The 15,264-nt window shown below is 60.1% G+C and overlaps 1 protein-coding gene across 2 annotated transcripts in view; it reads right to left on the reverse strand.

Annotated features, from left to right (window-relative positions):
• Positions 1 to 15,264, reverse strand: part of CFAP74 (cilia and flagella associated protein 74) — a 71,832-nt gene that overhangs the window by 31,070 nt on the left and 25,498 nt on the right. For both annotated transcript variants that reach the window (XM_064371974.1, XM_064371975.1), the window contains 10 exons: positions 12,107 to 12,280; positions 11,031 to 11,141; positions 8,737 to 8,839; positions 7,871 to 8,028; positions 6,255 to 6,453; positions 4,281 to 4,436; positions 2,627 to 2,800; positions 1,780 to 1,898; positions 1,549 to 1,615; positions 725 to 814 (listed from right to left, as the gene is read on the reverse strand). In XM_064371974.1, coding sequence (XP_064228044.1) covers positions 725 to 814; positions 1,549 to 1,615; positions 1,780 to 1,898; positions 2,627 to 2,800; positions 4,281 to 4,436; positions 6,255 to 6,453; positions 7,871 to 8,028; positions 8,737 to 8,839; positions 11,031 to 11,141; positions 12,107 to 12,280 — 1,351 coding nt within the window. The remainder of the gene's footprint in view (positions 1 to 724; positions 815 to 1,548; positions 1,616 to 1,779; positions 1,899 to 2,626; positions 2,801 to 4,280; positions 4,437 to 6,254; positions 6,454 to 7,870; positions 8,029 to 8,736; positions 8,840 to 11,030; positions 11,142 to 12,106; positions 12,281 to 15,264) is intronic.

Consider the following 15,264-nt stretch of genomic DNA (forward strand, 5'->3'; position numbering starts at 1 on the left):
GCCCAGCTCGCCATTGCTTTTACCTACTTAGAAAAGCTGTGGCTGGGAGCAGTGGCTCACGCCTGTAATTCAAGCACTTTGGGAGGCAGAGGTGGGTGGATCATGAGGTCAGGTGATTGAGGTCAACTGACCGACATAAAGAAAAATAAATAAATTAATTAAAATAAAAAAATAAATAAAATAAAAAGCTTTAAGTTGTCAGCCAATCGGGTTTTAGTTTAGATTGTGAGGTCTGGCTCCAGCCAAAGGAGATCAGACACAGCGGTAAGGACGACCCCAAATGCTTAAGGGATGAATGTGTGTGTTTTCCTTTGTTCGTTGTACTCTCGTGGTAAGATGGCTAATGAGGGTCCCCTTCCTGCAGTCCAGGAAGTAAAAACTACGTTGCTGAAAGGTCCTCTGTCTTTGCGGCACCGAGCATCTGTTTCCAGCGCACATGGACGTGGCGGTTTCCTCTGAGCCACGGGCCTGCAGGCCACGCTCCACACCGAGCACGGTTTGTCTGGTCTTTCCAGTGCTGGTCCGAGCGCCCCACGTTCGAGACCCCCACCCAAGGCCTGGCTCAGGCCCATCTGCGCTGCTGCTGGATGGAGGGGCTCCAGCCCCGGGTGGAGATGGGAGCCCCCCACTGTGCTAGCCCCTGCCTCCCAGGAGATGCCGTCCCCCACTGGGGCTCCCAGTCAGGAAGCCCAGGGCAGTGCCGGCTCCGAGACCTTGAACTCACCGAACACTTCTTTGTTGAACATTTCAGTGGAACTGAAAACTCGCCCGTCTGAGCCAAAAATGAGACATGTCCTTCTAGGTCTTTGTTTATCTAAGAAAATAAAACAAACCCAACTACCATAAACTTCTGTAACTTTTTTTTTTGGACAGGCTCTGGCTCTGTCGGCCAGGCTGGGGTGCAGCGGCACCTTCTCGGCTCACTGAGACCTCCCTCCACCCACCCCCACCTGGGGTCCAGCGATCCTCCCACCTCAGCCTCTCCAGCTGGGATTACAGACATGCGCCACCACACCTGGCTAATTGTATTTTTTGTAGAGACGGGGTGTCGTTATGTTGCCCAGGCTGGTCTCGAACTCCTGGGCTCAAGCAACCCTCCTGCCTTGGCCTCCCACAGTGCGGGGATGACAGGTATGAGCCACCACGCCCGGCCTTTCTGTAACTTTAGCCCGTTACACAGGCCGTGGCTGCCTCAATGCTGCCTGGGCCGAGGCCGCCTGCCACCTGCCAGGCTTGGGAGACCCCTGGGGAAGGAGTCGGCCCAGGGTGCCCCAGGAGGGCCACACATCCGCAGGCTTCCTGGAACAGCCCAGCCTCCCGACTCAGACCCGAGAGTGCGCACCCTCAGCCGCTAACTCAGGGGAGCGGCGCTGTGCTTCTGCCCGACCGAAGGAATATGTTGGCTGTCTTTTTGGAAATAAAGCAGCAAAACCGGGACCCGCGTGACCCTCACAGAGAGGCCAAGTGCACCCTCCCTCCAAAACGGAGCAGCAGGCTCTACCCATCACGACCTCTCCTTCGAGGGAACCAACGGCCCCTTTGACTCACCATAGGCTTGAAGGTGACAAGCACTTCGCAGGACATTCCGGCTGACAGGGGGCCAGGGGGATCGAAGCTGCGGGACATGACCCGTGGCACACGGGGTCAGAGCTGCAGAGGGTGAGCGCCTGCCTCCCCACCCGCCCGGAGCACAGCCAGGACGAGACCCGTGGCACACGGGGTCAGAGCTGCAGAGGGTGAGCTGCCCCGCGGCCCTCCCTGTCTGAGCCGCCCTCTTACTCAACGTGGATGAAGTCCTGGAGGTGCTCCTCCACGCCCACCAGCCTGCAGTAGTTGATGGTGTAGGTGCTGTTCACCAGCGTGATCTTTCTCTTGTACACTTTGCCAACATCAAAGTCCTGGGGAAAGGCCGAGGCAGCAGCTTCAGAGCGGGTCAGAGGGGGCCATGGGGTGAGCACCGGGAGGCTTTGCCTCGGGGTAACCACTGGTGAGGGTTTGCCAGCCAAGGAGAGGCTCCCAGGGGACAGTTCGCGAGGATTTTCCCCAGAATCGGGGAGGCCCCTGGGGTGCATGAAGAACAGGGTGTGGGAACCTGTCTCAGGAGAGCCTTTGCCACTTGAGGCAGAATGGGCCTTGCTGGGGCCGTGCGGGTGACAGAGAGAGGCAAGGCTCCAACATGGTGGCTCCAGGGTGGGCCCCTGACTCCATGGATGGGCCTGAGCTGGGCTAAAACACAGGAGCTCATGGGCCGCTCTGTCTTGCAGAGTTTGGCGGAGGCTCATGGGCTGCTCTGTCTTGCAGAGTTTGGCGGAGGCATCCAGGCACCAACCTCAACCTCACGTGTCCCCACCCTGCCCCACTACATCCTGTCACAAGTGGCACAGGCCTTTCGGGGCCACAGCACCCCCATTCCCCGGGATTTACCCCTCGGACTGGCGTCCAGCCCTCCATGGAGACAGGACCCTCTCCCTCTGCCTCCTCGGAGAGAAGGGCTGAGATTGGGCTGCACCTTCTGAGGAAGGCCCTGGGTTTTCCAGGGTTAAAAAGCAGAAGATACCAGGGCTGAAGCCGTGGCCGGGGCTCCCTTGCTGACCCGCGCTGCTGCCTGGCCCTGCTGCAGGCTCACCTTGAAGTGCAGGAGCTCCGGCTTGCTGTTGAAGGGGCGTCCTTGGAACTCACGCCCCAGCACCACCTGCTTCTGGACCATCCTGCTCCGCAGCCGCGCCACTGTGCGCGCCAAGATGTCCTTGTCCATCTTCGTCCCCCCCACAGGCTTTCGGTCCATGTCCTCCTTGGGCACCTGGGGTCACAGAGACAGAGGCTGGGCTGTCAGCGGCTCCACCTGGGCAGTGCTGGCAGCAGTGCAGAGGTGAGGGCAGCACTTCGCAGAGCAGACAGCCCAGCCCCGCCACCGCCACCAGCTGGGAGCTGGGAATAGCCCACGGCCCGGGGAGCTGCTCGGGCAGGCCCTGAGGGGCCAGCTGACTTTCTGCTCCATTGACAAGGCAGGGAGCCCTCACTTTCGGACAAGAGGAAATGGGGAAGCCAAGCAAAGCAGACCCCTCAGGATTCAGGCGGATATCTGGGAAATGACATGGAGGGGGAGCTTTCCAGACTGATGGAGTCTCGCTCTGCCACCAGGCTGGAGTGTAGCAGTGCCATCTTGGCTCACTGCAACCTCCGCCTCCCAGGTTCAAGCGATTCTCCTGCCTCAGCCTCCCGAGTGGCTGGGACTACAGGCGTGCACCACCACACCCGGCTAATGTTTGTATTTTTAGTAGAGACGATGTTTCACCATGTTGGCCAGGATGGTCTCGATCTCTTGACCTCATGATCTGCCCACCTCGGCCTCCCAAAGTGCTGGGATTACAGGCGTGAGCCGCCGCGCCCGGCCTCCAGATTGTTAAATCAGGACAAGGAAGCAGTTTTCTACAGCGGGCGGTGTCGGCACAAACTTGTCTTTCTCGGGATGAAAAGCCACTTCCCTGGCCAACACCAGCAACCAGGAGAAGCAGAACCGGATCAGTGCTGGAAGCCTCGTGGGCTCTGCCCGGGCCCTGGCTCTGGGCCGCCCCTGCTGGTGCCCGTGCCTGGCCACTGGACAGCCTCCTCCCTGGCTTCCTGGGGGTGCAGCCGGGGAGCCTCCTCCTGTCCAGTGGCAGCCTTCTCCCCTGGGGTCCCGGGTGTGCGGGTGTGGCTCTGGCCGGCCTGTTGTTCACTGCCCTGGTCAGCCCGACATCCCCAGAACCAGCAGAACCAGGTGGCTTTGCCCGGACAGCAGAGGTGGCCAGTGCTTACAGAGACTGGGGGGCGGGTGTTGCCCCCCGACATGGGACAGGGCCACAGCCTGGGCCACGTGCTGCGGGGACTGAGTCTCGCTCTTTCAGAGGCCGCAGAACCCTGGCGCCAGGTGGGGCGTGTTTCTTACACGGGCCGTCACAGTTTGCTCGCTTTTTCTAGAAAGCTGCTTCTGCGTAGTGCGCAGGGTGGCTCAGAGATTCCCTCAGCCTGGGAGCCCCACGTCCCTCCCCTCACATCGTGGTGGCCCTGCTGCTGTCTGGGAGTTTGGGTCTCTCCAGGCTCCGCGAAGGGGGAGAGGCCTGAGTGCGGAGAGGGAGGTGGGGGAGTCGACGCGCAGGAGGGGGCGGTGGGAGACGCAGGCAGAGCCGGGAGAGGCCTCCAGCGGCTGGTGTGCGTGGGGCGGGCATGGAGGTGGGCAGCTGCCAGCAGAGGCCGGGGGTGTCCCCACTGCAAGCGTCTAAAGCAGCAGGAGCTGGTACCTGGTGCGGCTTGTGGTCTTCGTTCCAAAGCCCAGAGATCTCGGGCTCAGCTAACGTTTCCTCCTCGGCGTCGGCCGCGGGGTCGGCCTGCATGAACTCGCTGGAGGCGACTTCCAGCAACCGGGAGGCCCCGGGGCCCGCAGCCGCCTCGCAGTCCTGCGTGGGGACGGGAACGCCGCGAAGATGCGCTCAGCTCAGAGAACGGGGAAGAGAGACGGCGCAGCCCCCGCCCGCGCCGCCCCCGCCCTGCTCTTCCGTCGTGTACTCTGCACGGGGACAGTGGTGCATGTGGCTTGGTAACTTTTTCTACTTGAAATGTAAGTATTTTCATACATTATGAAATATTTTTCTACAATGCTCAGAAGAGTCTGCAGAATATTTCCTTTGGTAGGAAAACGTTCTGATTCGTGGACTGGAACCCTTGGCGTCGACCTCAGGCACTCATCGTTCTCATGTTTGCTGATATAAAGCGTGCCCAGGACAAGCCCCCAAGCTGACCCTGTGAGGACGGCTGGGGTGGTCTCCTGGGAGTGAGCTTGGGGACTGGGCCTAGCCCGTCTGCCAGAGAAAGGAGCACTGAGCCGGGGGACAGGGCTCTTCCTCCTGGGGACCATCCTATGGAGCCACAGACAGGAAGTTTGGACGGGGCCAGTGTGTTGCCGTCTGCTGACCGTGGCCTGTGCAGTGGGACTTATGGTGCCACAGAGACTCACGGGGAGCAGCTCACAGGTGGGGGCAGGGGCAGGGGAGCCTTCTCTGGAGCAAGGAGGGGCCTCTGCTCCCGGCAGAGGACTCGGCAGGCGCAAAGGCCACGGTGTGAGATGGGCAGTGAGGGGTGGATGGGGCAGAGGCTCGGCCTGGGTACCGGGAAGCTGGGGAGCAGGAAAGGATCTTCTCTGGCGCCGGGAGGGCACCACAGAGATTCTGCAGAGGCCAGAGCCAAGGGAGGCCGAGGCTGCTCTTTCCCAGCAGGGCGTCTGTCAGGACAGTGACCTTGACCTTCAGGGTTTGGGGTACACAAGGGCAAAGTTGCTGCACTGGGCCAGGCTCAGGGAAGGGCCGTCGTCCATCCCCACACCGCACTTTGAGGGAAACGTAAACAAACATACATTCCCCTAACTAAAGGCAGCAGCAGGGGACAGGGAGCAGGCCCTGCATGTGAGAGAGAGAATGAGCAAGGGGATGAGTGAGGGAGTGAGGGAGTGAGTGAGGGAATGAGTGAGGGAATGAGGGAATGAGTGAGTGAGGGAATGAGTGAGGGAATGAGTGAGTGAGGGAGGGAATGAGTGAGTGAGGGAGTGAGTGAGTGAGGGAATGAGTGATAGAATGAATGAATGAGTGAGTGAATGCATGAGTGAGTGAATGAGTTAAAGAATGAATGAATGAGTGAATGAATGAATGAGTGAATGAATGAGTGAATGAGTGAGTGAATGAGTGAGTGAATGAGTGAGTGAATGAGGGAGTGAGTGAGGGAGGGAATGAGTGATAGAATGAATGAATGAGTGAGTGAATGCATGAATGAGTGAATGAGTGAGTGAATGAATGTCTGAGTGAATGAATGAGTGACAGGAAAGCTGTCCCCGGGTGCTATCAGGAGTCTTTGCAGCAGGGTGATCCCAGGCGTGCGTTCTGAACGCCGCGCACCTCTCCCTGGCAGGTGGCTCTCTACAGGGCCAGGCAAGGTGGACCCGCCTGGTGAGCAGCAACACTGCTGACGGCGACGCCGGGCCTGGTGGGGGCACTGAGACTCGGTGGACATCGGACCCCTGCTGGGGATGCTGTGGCCGTGGGTCTCCCTCGTGCGGTGGGTCTGTGGTGGGTCTTGTCCCCTTTCCCCTGAGCTGAGTGGCCGCCACTCAGAGGGTGGCTGTGGTGCTGAAGTCCTCAGAGGATGCCTCCCCACACCTGAGCCCTGAGGCCCTGCCACCCTCCGCAGGTGTGTGGCTTCAGTCCACGGGCAGGCGTTGTGCTCACCAGTGTGTCCGTGTTGGCCGGGGCTGTGGTCTTCCCCCAAAAGTCAGAGATGTATTTCCAGGTCTTGTCCCTCAGGGTTGGCTGGCGTGTGGCACTGGTGGGGGGACGCTGTTTCTTCCTCTTTTCCTCCTCAGCCTCCTCTTTCAGAATCCGACTGACGATCTCCTGCTTTCTGAGATTCTGCTCCTCCTCAAAGGCCCTATGCAGAGTCACTTCTCAGACGCGCGTGAGAGGTCCCCTGCCTGCATCTTGCCCCAGGTGAGATGGCGCCCGGTGGCCCTCCCTAGGACCCTCCTGGGGTCTCTGGTCCTCCCTAGCAGGGGTGGGAACTTCCTGGTCCTGGGGTGATCCCAAGTTCCAGTGGGGAGCAGATGGGCAGAGGCCAGAGCAGAGGATCCAGGCTTAAACCCCAGCTCAGCCCAGCCCTGCCCCACCCTGCCCGCCTTAGCAGCCCAGTCCCCGAGCAGCCTTGGCTGCCCCCAGGGCTTCTCCCCAGCCCTTGTTTCTAGGCTGGTGTGGGGCTACCACTGAAGGTGGCACCAGGCTGAGGACACTCATCCACTGGCTGCAGCCGCACCTCCTGGGTGCCTCCTACATGCCAGGCCTGGGCCAGGCTAAGGGACGTGTAGGTGGTGGAGCCGCTGTCAGGACGCCCCTCCCAGGTGGGCAGGCTGATGGGTGGTGGAAAACCTCAATCATGACTGGGGCTGGTGCAGAGGATGCCCTCAGGGCTCTGTGGCACCCAGAGGAGGACGCCTCACCCAGAGAAAGGGCCAGGAGCCCTGCCCAGGCAGATCTGAAGCAGTGATTGGCCAGAGCCGTGCATGGGGGGCTGGGATGGGAAGAAAGAGCCAGGCTCCCGGGATTAGAGCAGTTTCCGGCAAAGCCTGGGACAGGGTGTCTGCATGGAGGTCACCAGGGGGCGTTATGGGCAGGGCTGGGAAAGGTGAGACTGAGTGGGAGGGAGGGGACTCTAGGAACCCGGCCGGAGGGTCTGGATCTCAGGAAGCCGTTCCCACAGTGGGGCCCGACAGTGGGAGTCTGAGAGGGCAGCATGGATCCCGGTTTGGGGGAAACCAGAGAGTGAAGCTAGAAGCAACGTGTCCACCATGGGCTCATGGTGGGAGGGTGGCCAGAGGGGCCGGGCGGTGGGGGGCCCAAGGCAGTGGCACCAGGAAGCCAGGTGAATGGCCCCAGAGTGAGCAAGGAAGGCATAGCAGCTCCAGGTTCCCTGGAGGGGCCTGGAAATGTCCCCAGGCTAGGGGCCTGGTGCTCCCTGGAGACTTCTGGGTGGGCTGGGAAAAAGTCTGCCAGTCCCTTCTCCTGAGAAATTGGGACAGGAGGTGCAAGCTCTCAAGAGGGGCCAGGGTTTCAGAGTCCAGGAGGGGAGAAGGGGCCGAGGGTTGGTGTGGACTAGGGGCAGGGCCGGCCAGGCCGAGTCAGGCCCAGGCAGGGCAAGGGTGGCGGCCTGGAGCCCTCGTTCCCATGCCCCACAGCTGCCTGAGTGGGGGCCCTGGGAGAGGGCACAGCTTTGCTCATTGTGAGGCCCCCTTGGCCCTCCCTGCTCCCACTGACTGGGCAGGCACCTCCCAGCGGCACCTCTCCACAACCCTCACCGCTTCTGGGCCTCCAGCTCCTGGCGACGGCGCTGGTGGACAAGGTGCCTGAACGCATCCCCGCCCTGAGCCAGAATTGCCTTCGTCTCAGTCTGGGCCCTCTGCTCTGCCAGCTCTGCCTTGGCACGGCCCCATGCGTGGAACTTTCGCAGCGTGTCCTTGGAAATAGAAAGCACTGAGGTGACAGTGCCAGCACACGTGGACACATGCCCATGCTCACCTGCACACCTGCACAGCACACACACATGCTCACACCTGCACACACACGCACGTGCTCCCATGCACATCTGCACACACATGCGCGCGCGCACACGCGCGCACACACACACACACACACACACACACACACTGGGCCTTTCCTTTGAACAGGTGTCCTTAACCCAATGTCAATGCCCGTAGATGCCATGGGAGACAGCTGGCAAATTGCACATCCCGAGCATGGGGCTGTGGCTGTCCCTGCACGTCACCTGCTTGCCTTTGCTCACCTCTGAGCCTTTGCAGATGCTGTTCCCACTCTTCCCTCCATTTTCCCAGCCTGGACCCCTAGCCTTGGCCCCAGGGCATGGCCTCGAGGTGCTCGGGCCCTCCACGTGCCTTGTGGGAACGTCATTCTCCACCGACAAGACCAGGCCCCGTGAGAGCAGGGCTGGGCTGCCCGCTGCTGCCTGATGCCAGCACCTGGCCCTGAGCCACACTGAACTCAAGGGCAAATCTGTGGCATAGGCTCAGGAAATCTCCAGGTGCCACCAAGAGTGCAGGTCAGCCCTGGATGCCCAGGGTCATGGGCCTGGGTCCCAAGGAGCGGGACCCCAGGAACGGACATGGCAGGGAGCCGCGGAAGAGGCTGGGTGGGGCTGGGGGCCTACCCGGCTGGCGGAGATGCTGCCCTTCAGCGCCACTACCGCGTCCATGCGTCGCCTCAGATGCTCCTGGCACTCCAGCTCCTCCTTCTTCTCTTGCTCCCGGATTCTGAGGAAGGACATTGAAAATTTTTTGAGGCGGTCTCGCTCTGTCATTCAGGCTGGAGTGCAGTGATGTGATCACAGTTCTCTGCAGCCTCGACCTCCCAAAGCGCTGGGATCACAGGCGTGGGCCACCACAGCTGGCCACGTTTTTAACGGAGGAAGTGACCTAGTGATGCTGTGTGGGGTGTAATTACAGGAGCCTTGGTGCTGCCATTTCCATCAAGAACATAATCAACGGTGACAGCACAGGAGCTGGGACGGGCAGAGGTGCAGCTGCGGAAGGCCACCAGGACCCGGCGGGAACACGCCCGGGCATCTCACCATCCTCTTCAGCAAAGAAACCGCAACTCTGCACTAAAAATACAGATTTCCTGGTTTGTGATGATAAGGTGGTGATTTAATAATAAAATCAGGGGGCCAGGCGTGGTAGCTCACACCTGCAATCCCAGCACTTTGGGAGGCTGAGGCAGGTGGATCACCTGAGGTCAGGAGTTCAAGACCAGCCTGGCCCACATGGTGAAACCACGTCTCTACTAAAAATACAAAAATTAGCTGGATGCGGTGGTGGCCGCCTGTAGTCCCAGCTGTGGGTAACACCCCCCAGGGGCACTGAGGAAGGAGAACTGTGCAGACCCCAGGCACAATTAGTGCCTGAAGCATAACTCACTGCTTACTGTATCTAGCTTATATATATAATCACACTTAGTCCCATGTAATATTTCTACATAATCATACAGGTATTGTAGTCGGAGCTGTACCAACACATTTAGTGCTGACTTATATAATCCTTCCATATAACCATATAGTAGTTTGTAGTAGGAGGAATGCCTAGAGCAGTCACAGAACAGAAGCAGTACGTGGGAAAACAGCCAGACCAGGACGAGAACCAAAGACCCAGGCGGTGGCGTCCCTGCCTGAAAGGGCACACGCTGTATGGCGGGCTTGGAGCAGGAGCCTCTCCTCCTGATAAAGGAGCTGTAGCACCTTGCGTCCAGTTCCTGTGGAAAGTCGGCCTCGGGCCTGAGATCCTGGAAGTAACCGAGGGAGAGGAATCACTCTGCTGTGACCAGTCACGGCGGCTGTACACCCTGTCAGTCTTTTCTCGCTTCTGGGCCAGCTCAAATCATCCTCCCATAAATATCTTAAGAGAAGAGCGGCCGGGCGCGGTGGCTCACGCCTGTAATCCCAGCACTTTGGGAGGCCGAGGCGGGTGGATCACGAGGTCAAAAGATCGAGACCATCCTGGTCAACATGGTGAAACCCCGTCTCTACTAATACAAAAAATTAGCTGGGCATGGTGGCGCGTGCCTGTAATCCCAGCTACTCAGGAGGCTGAGGCAGGAGAATTGCCTGAACCCAGGAGGCAGAGGTTGCGGTGAGCCGAGATCGCGCCATTGCACTCCAGCCTGGGTATCAAGAGCGAAACTCCGTCTCAAAAAAAAAAAAAAAAAAAAAAAAAAAAGAGAAGGGCACAAGTCTGTCAGCTCCCACCGCAGTATCCTTCTATTAGAAATCCTCTGAAGTCTCCAGCCCCCAGGTAAGAAGTGTTGCGCACGACACCTGTTGCACACAGCCCACCCCTGCCTCGGTGACCTAATGGGGGTGGACCCCTTTTCTGTACACGACCCTCTACTACTGCGCACGGCACGGCCCCCTACTGTGCACGGCCCACCTCTCTGCCCAGGTGACATGATGGGGTGGCCCCCTCACTTGTAACTCACGTGATTACATACGCCCAATTACTAAGCCTGTAGATGACGACCTTGCTTACTACCCTTACCCCTGCTTGTACCTAATAAATACAGACACTTCTGGGCATTTGGGGCTCTCGCTGATCTCCGCTCACAGGTGGTGTGGCCCCCGAGTCCAGATGCTGTTCTCCAGCTCTTCAGTGTCCTGTCTCTTTACTTCTCGGATCCTGCACCTCAGCACAGCATAAGGGACACCCCATGACCCTGTGGGGCCTGCAGCCCTACACCAGCTACTCGGGAGGCTGAGGCAGGAGAACCTGGGAGGCGGAGCAGCGAGCTGAGATCGAGCCGCCGCATTCCAGTCTGGGCGACAGAGCAAAACTCCATCTCAAAATAATAATAATAAAGTCAGGGAATTTCAGGACAAAAGCAAGTGACTCGAATTCTTGGGTTTCTCCCTAAGGGCATCGAAGGGAAGGACGATGCCAGGACAGGAAGCCTTACCTTCCCAGGGAGGCCTTCAGGAACCGCACGGCGACCCTGTGGTTCTTCCGGGCATCCTCCAGCAGCTTCTGGTGCCTGAGCCCGTGCTCCTTCTGGGTGTGCAGGGACTTCCTGTGGGGCCGCGGGGCCGTCAGAGGGAAACTCAGCATTGCACGTGCCGCCTGCCCCCCCAGGCCCCGCACAGCCGGAGCACGTGTCCCAGAGACGCTGTGGGCCCTGCTCAGCTGTCCTGCACGGCCTCCCTTGGGAGGAGCGAGGGTCCCTGGCGAGCTGGTGCCGTGGGCCACACAGATGTCAAACTCTCCACACCACTGGGGTTCCAGTGCCAGGGAGCCACCAAAGGCAAGATTTGATCTGGGCTGGGCGGGGGTCTGGGAGGAGGACAGGGCAGGCGCAGCCATGCTATGGGGAGGAGGAGGCGGGGGCTGCGGACCCTGTGAATGTCTGCAGCCAGGGCCTGGATTCCACAGGGGTTTGTGGCCTGGGCAGCTGAAGGGACGGAATGAGATGAGGGAGGGGATGGAGTCTAGAAGGGGTCCCGAGGAGAGAGGCTCAGGGCAGACTGGGACAGCTGGCTTGATGGCCCGTGGAGCACCTGGGGACTGGCCTGGTAGGCGGCTGGGCCCTGGCTGCACAGGAGATGCATGACAGGGGATGTGTGGGGAACGGGCCTGAGTGCTCCATGGCCGGGGGTGGGAGCTGGGGGAAGGGTGCAAAGGAGCAGCCAGAGGTGGGACAGACCCCAGAGAATGGCCTGGCTGGGAAGAGGATGGGGCTGCAGGAGGGAAAGGAGAGGGGCAGTCTCGCTGGAGCACGGCTTTTGTGGCCAGCTTTGGTGACTGTATGGTGGCCGTGGCATCTCAGGAGGGCTGGGGCTCTGGGCAGGTGCACGGGGTGCCTAATACCTGGGAGGGACTCCAGGGCCTGGCAGAGGAGCAAGCCGGGAGGAGGCAGGGAGGGGTAGAGGTGGAGCCAGGCAGATGTGCAGGGCGAGGCTGGATCTGGAGACCCCTCAGGGAGAAGGCGGAGGGGCTGGCAGGAGCTTTGGGGTGCAGGCAGGCCTGGGTGCCGCTTACCGGATCCTCAGCAGATGGTTCCGCTCCGCCTTCCCCAGGGCCTCCTGCTCCCTGCAGAGCTGCTCAGCTGCGTGGACCTGGAGCCGCCGCCGCGCAGCCTCTGCCTCCTTGTGGTCGGCCGTCCGGAAAGCCTCCAGCCGCCCCTCCTGGATCTCGATGTGCCACATGGCGTTCCTTTAGACAAGAGGTAAAGGGGCTGGAGTCAGGCCTGGGGCCATCCCGGGGGGTCCCGGCACCAAGTTCTGACAAATCCTCCAGGCGGACGTTAGACACCACGGACAGGTCAGCTCGCTCCTCTAGGGGTCCTCTCCACCCTGGGTCATCCAGACGCTGAGGCCCGCCTTGCCCACCTTCAACCTCAGGACAATCACCACGGGTTCATTCCAACCCGGCTGGAGCTGGGCCTGCACCCCCGGGTGCCGCTGCCAGCCTGAGGCCTTGCCTGTTTGCTGCAGTGGGCCTCGGGCGGGTCCTGTCCAGCCTGAGAAAGCCTTCGGGAAGGGACAGCCGTGACTCTGTGGCTGGGCTGGAGGATCCCAGTATGAAGTGACCGGCACCCAAGCCCACGCCTCAGTCTTCTAATGTGCCTGGGGTGGGGGCTGTGGAGTGTGGAGTCGGCCAGCCCTGCCCAGGGCCACGTGTGCTGGATGCCCAGGGTCACGTGTGCTGCTGACCCCTGGATTGTGAGCGTGGCGTCTGTAATGGCTGCACATGACACAGTGCCCCTTGGTTCCTGGCACAACTCAGGGAAATTTCTGGTGAATCTTTAGTTGGAGGAGGGCCTGTGCAGTGGGGGCTCAGGCCGGGAAGTTTCCTTCTTAGGATGTGGACGGTGTCCTTCTGTGAGTGGCCAGGTGGGAGCACGCAGCCACTGGGGAGGCGGCCTGGACAGAGAGGCCTGGTGGACGGATGCGAGGAGCCGCTCCTGGAGACATGTGCAACATTCTACCCGGAGATGCGGCTCAGGCCGGGGCTGCCCACATGAGGACCAGAACCCCTGGACGAGGTCAGACGCAGGAGTGTAGCCGGCACCCTCCCGGATTCTGACAGTCCACACGACGTGGGCTGCAGGCCTCTCCTAGACACCCCTGGCCCTGTTATAAGAACATGTCCACTTCCTCTTTCGTGAGAAGCTTTTCGTGGGGAGCTGAGCCCAGTCCCTCTCCTGCTACAAGGCCCGTGGCAGGGGCCCCACCGCCTTGGCCCTCCTTGAATAAAATCTGCTTTACATCTTTTTAAGAAAATCATGAATATATGTTGAATTCAGATACTCAACACGTTCATGTTAAGAATTTCTAACGTTGAGCCTTTTTTGGGGCTCCTGGGATACAAACTCCGACGTGGCAAGCGAGGCGTGTGTGCGTGCCTCACGCACGGCTGGATTGCAGTTTTAATGTTTTCTTCATGGTCTCCTGAGACTGGCCCTATTTCCGCTGCTCACGCTGCCCTCTGGGTCTCAGCATCCAGGTTGCGTCACTGCATTTTAGAATCCGGGTGCACTATGCTGTTTGTTGGGGTCATTTTAAGTGATTGGCTCGTTCCAAGTGGTCACGGGTCACTTGCGTCCGGCCATGTGGTGTGTTCACCCCTCCCGAGGCAGGGGGACTACACGGTGCCTCCACGTGCGGGGATATTTCTATTCCTCCCGCTCGTGATTCATGAAATTCTCTAACCTGAGGATTCGTGCTTCCCCCAGTTCTGGAAAGTGCTCAGTCACTGCTCTACGGAACGTCGCTTCCGCAGCCGGCGGGCTCGCCAGTGCTCGAGGGGCCGCGTGAGCTCACAGCTTGCGCTCTCTCAGGTAAGAGGCGGGTCGCCGTCTCAGGCACCGTCAACGCCCATTCCTGCTGCTGTAACAAAATGCCTGGGACTGAGTCTTCACCAGCAACAGAAGTTCGTTCCTCACAGTTCTGCAGGCCGGGAAGTCCAAGGTCAAGGTGCCGGCAGGTTCCATGTCCTGTGAAAGCCCGTTCCTCAAAGCCTGTTCGTCGTCTGCGTCTTCACGTGCCAGAAGGACAGAAGGGCTCCCTCAGGCCCCTCCACGAGGACAGCGCCCCCACAGCCGAGTCTCCCGGAGCCCCCACCTCCTCATGCCGTCACCTCCAGGGCGGATTTGGTCTGGACGCGAGTCCCCTGCATTGCGTGTTGGGCTGTAGCCCCAGTGTTGGAAGTGGGCCTGGTGGGAGGCGTTGGGGTTGCGGGGGCGGCTCCCTGGTGAAGGGCGTGGGCCAGCTGCTTGGTTGTTTGAGGGTGTGGCACCTCCGCCCTCTTCCTTCCCCTCCCGCCGTGGGAGACACGGCTCCTCCTTTGCCTGTTGCCATGACTGGCGGCTTCCCGAGGCCTCCCCGGAAGCAGATGCTACCGCGTTCCCTGTACTGCCCGCAGAGCCCTGGCCAATCAAATCTCCTCTTCTTCTTTTTTGAGATGAGTCTCGCTCTGTCACCCAGGCTGGAGTGCAGTGGCGTGATCTCAGCTCACTGCAACCTCTGCCTCCCGGGTTCAAGTGATTCTCCTGCCTCGGCCTCCCAAGTAGCTGGGATTATAGGTGTCCACCACCATGCTCGGCTAATTTTTGTATTTTTAGTAGAGATGGGGTTTCACTATGTTGGCCAGGCTGGTCTCAAACTCTTGACCTCAGGTGATCTGCCCGCCTTGACATCCCAAAGTGCTGGATTCCAGGCGTGAGCCGCCGTGCCCGGCCCAAACCTCTATTCTTTATATGACCCAGTGTCAGGCATCTCTTTACTGTGACACAAAGACTGATGAGCAATGGGGCCGAGATCCAGGGGCACGTAAATTTCAGGGGCGCCGGCATTCAGAGCAGAGCAGAGGTGGATTGGGAAAGACTGGGATTTTGAGGACGGGAGCGAGGACATTTGAGGGGATCTGCACCCACCTGAGCCCCAAACCGCCCATCCATCCGCAGGGAAGCAGCCCTCCCCGCCCTCGAAGGCGGGCTCTGCTGCCTGGAGGCCCCGAAGCACCTCCCTGCAGGGCCGCCAGTTCTCAGGCCCCCCTTGCCATCCCCTCTGGCCCAGATGCTCCCAGGGGCAGGAACAAAGTATGAGCTGAGAAGAGAAGGCTCCCAGAGGGGACGAAGGTAGCTAAGCTACACGGCAGGACCTGGGGAAGGTGTGTGGGAATGAGTCCAACCTTGC

The sequence above is a fragment of the Aotus nancymaae genome, unplaced genomic scaffold, assembly GCF_030222135.1.
Source record: "Aotus nancymaae isolate 86718 unplaced genomic scaffold, 86718_ANA_hifiasm-v0.15.2.pri h1tg000250l, whole genome shotgun sequence".
NCBI classification, from domain to species: Eukaryota; Metazoa; Chordata; class Mammalia; order Primates; family Aotidae; genus Aotus; species Aotus nancymaae.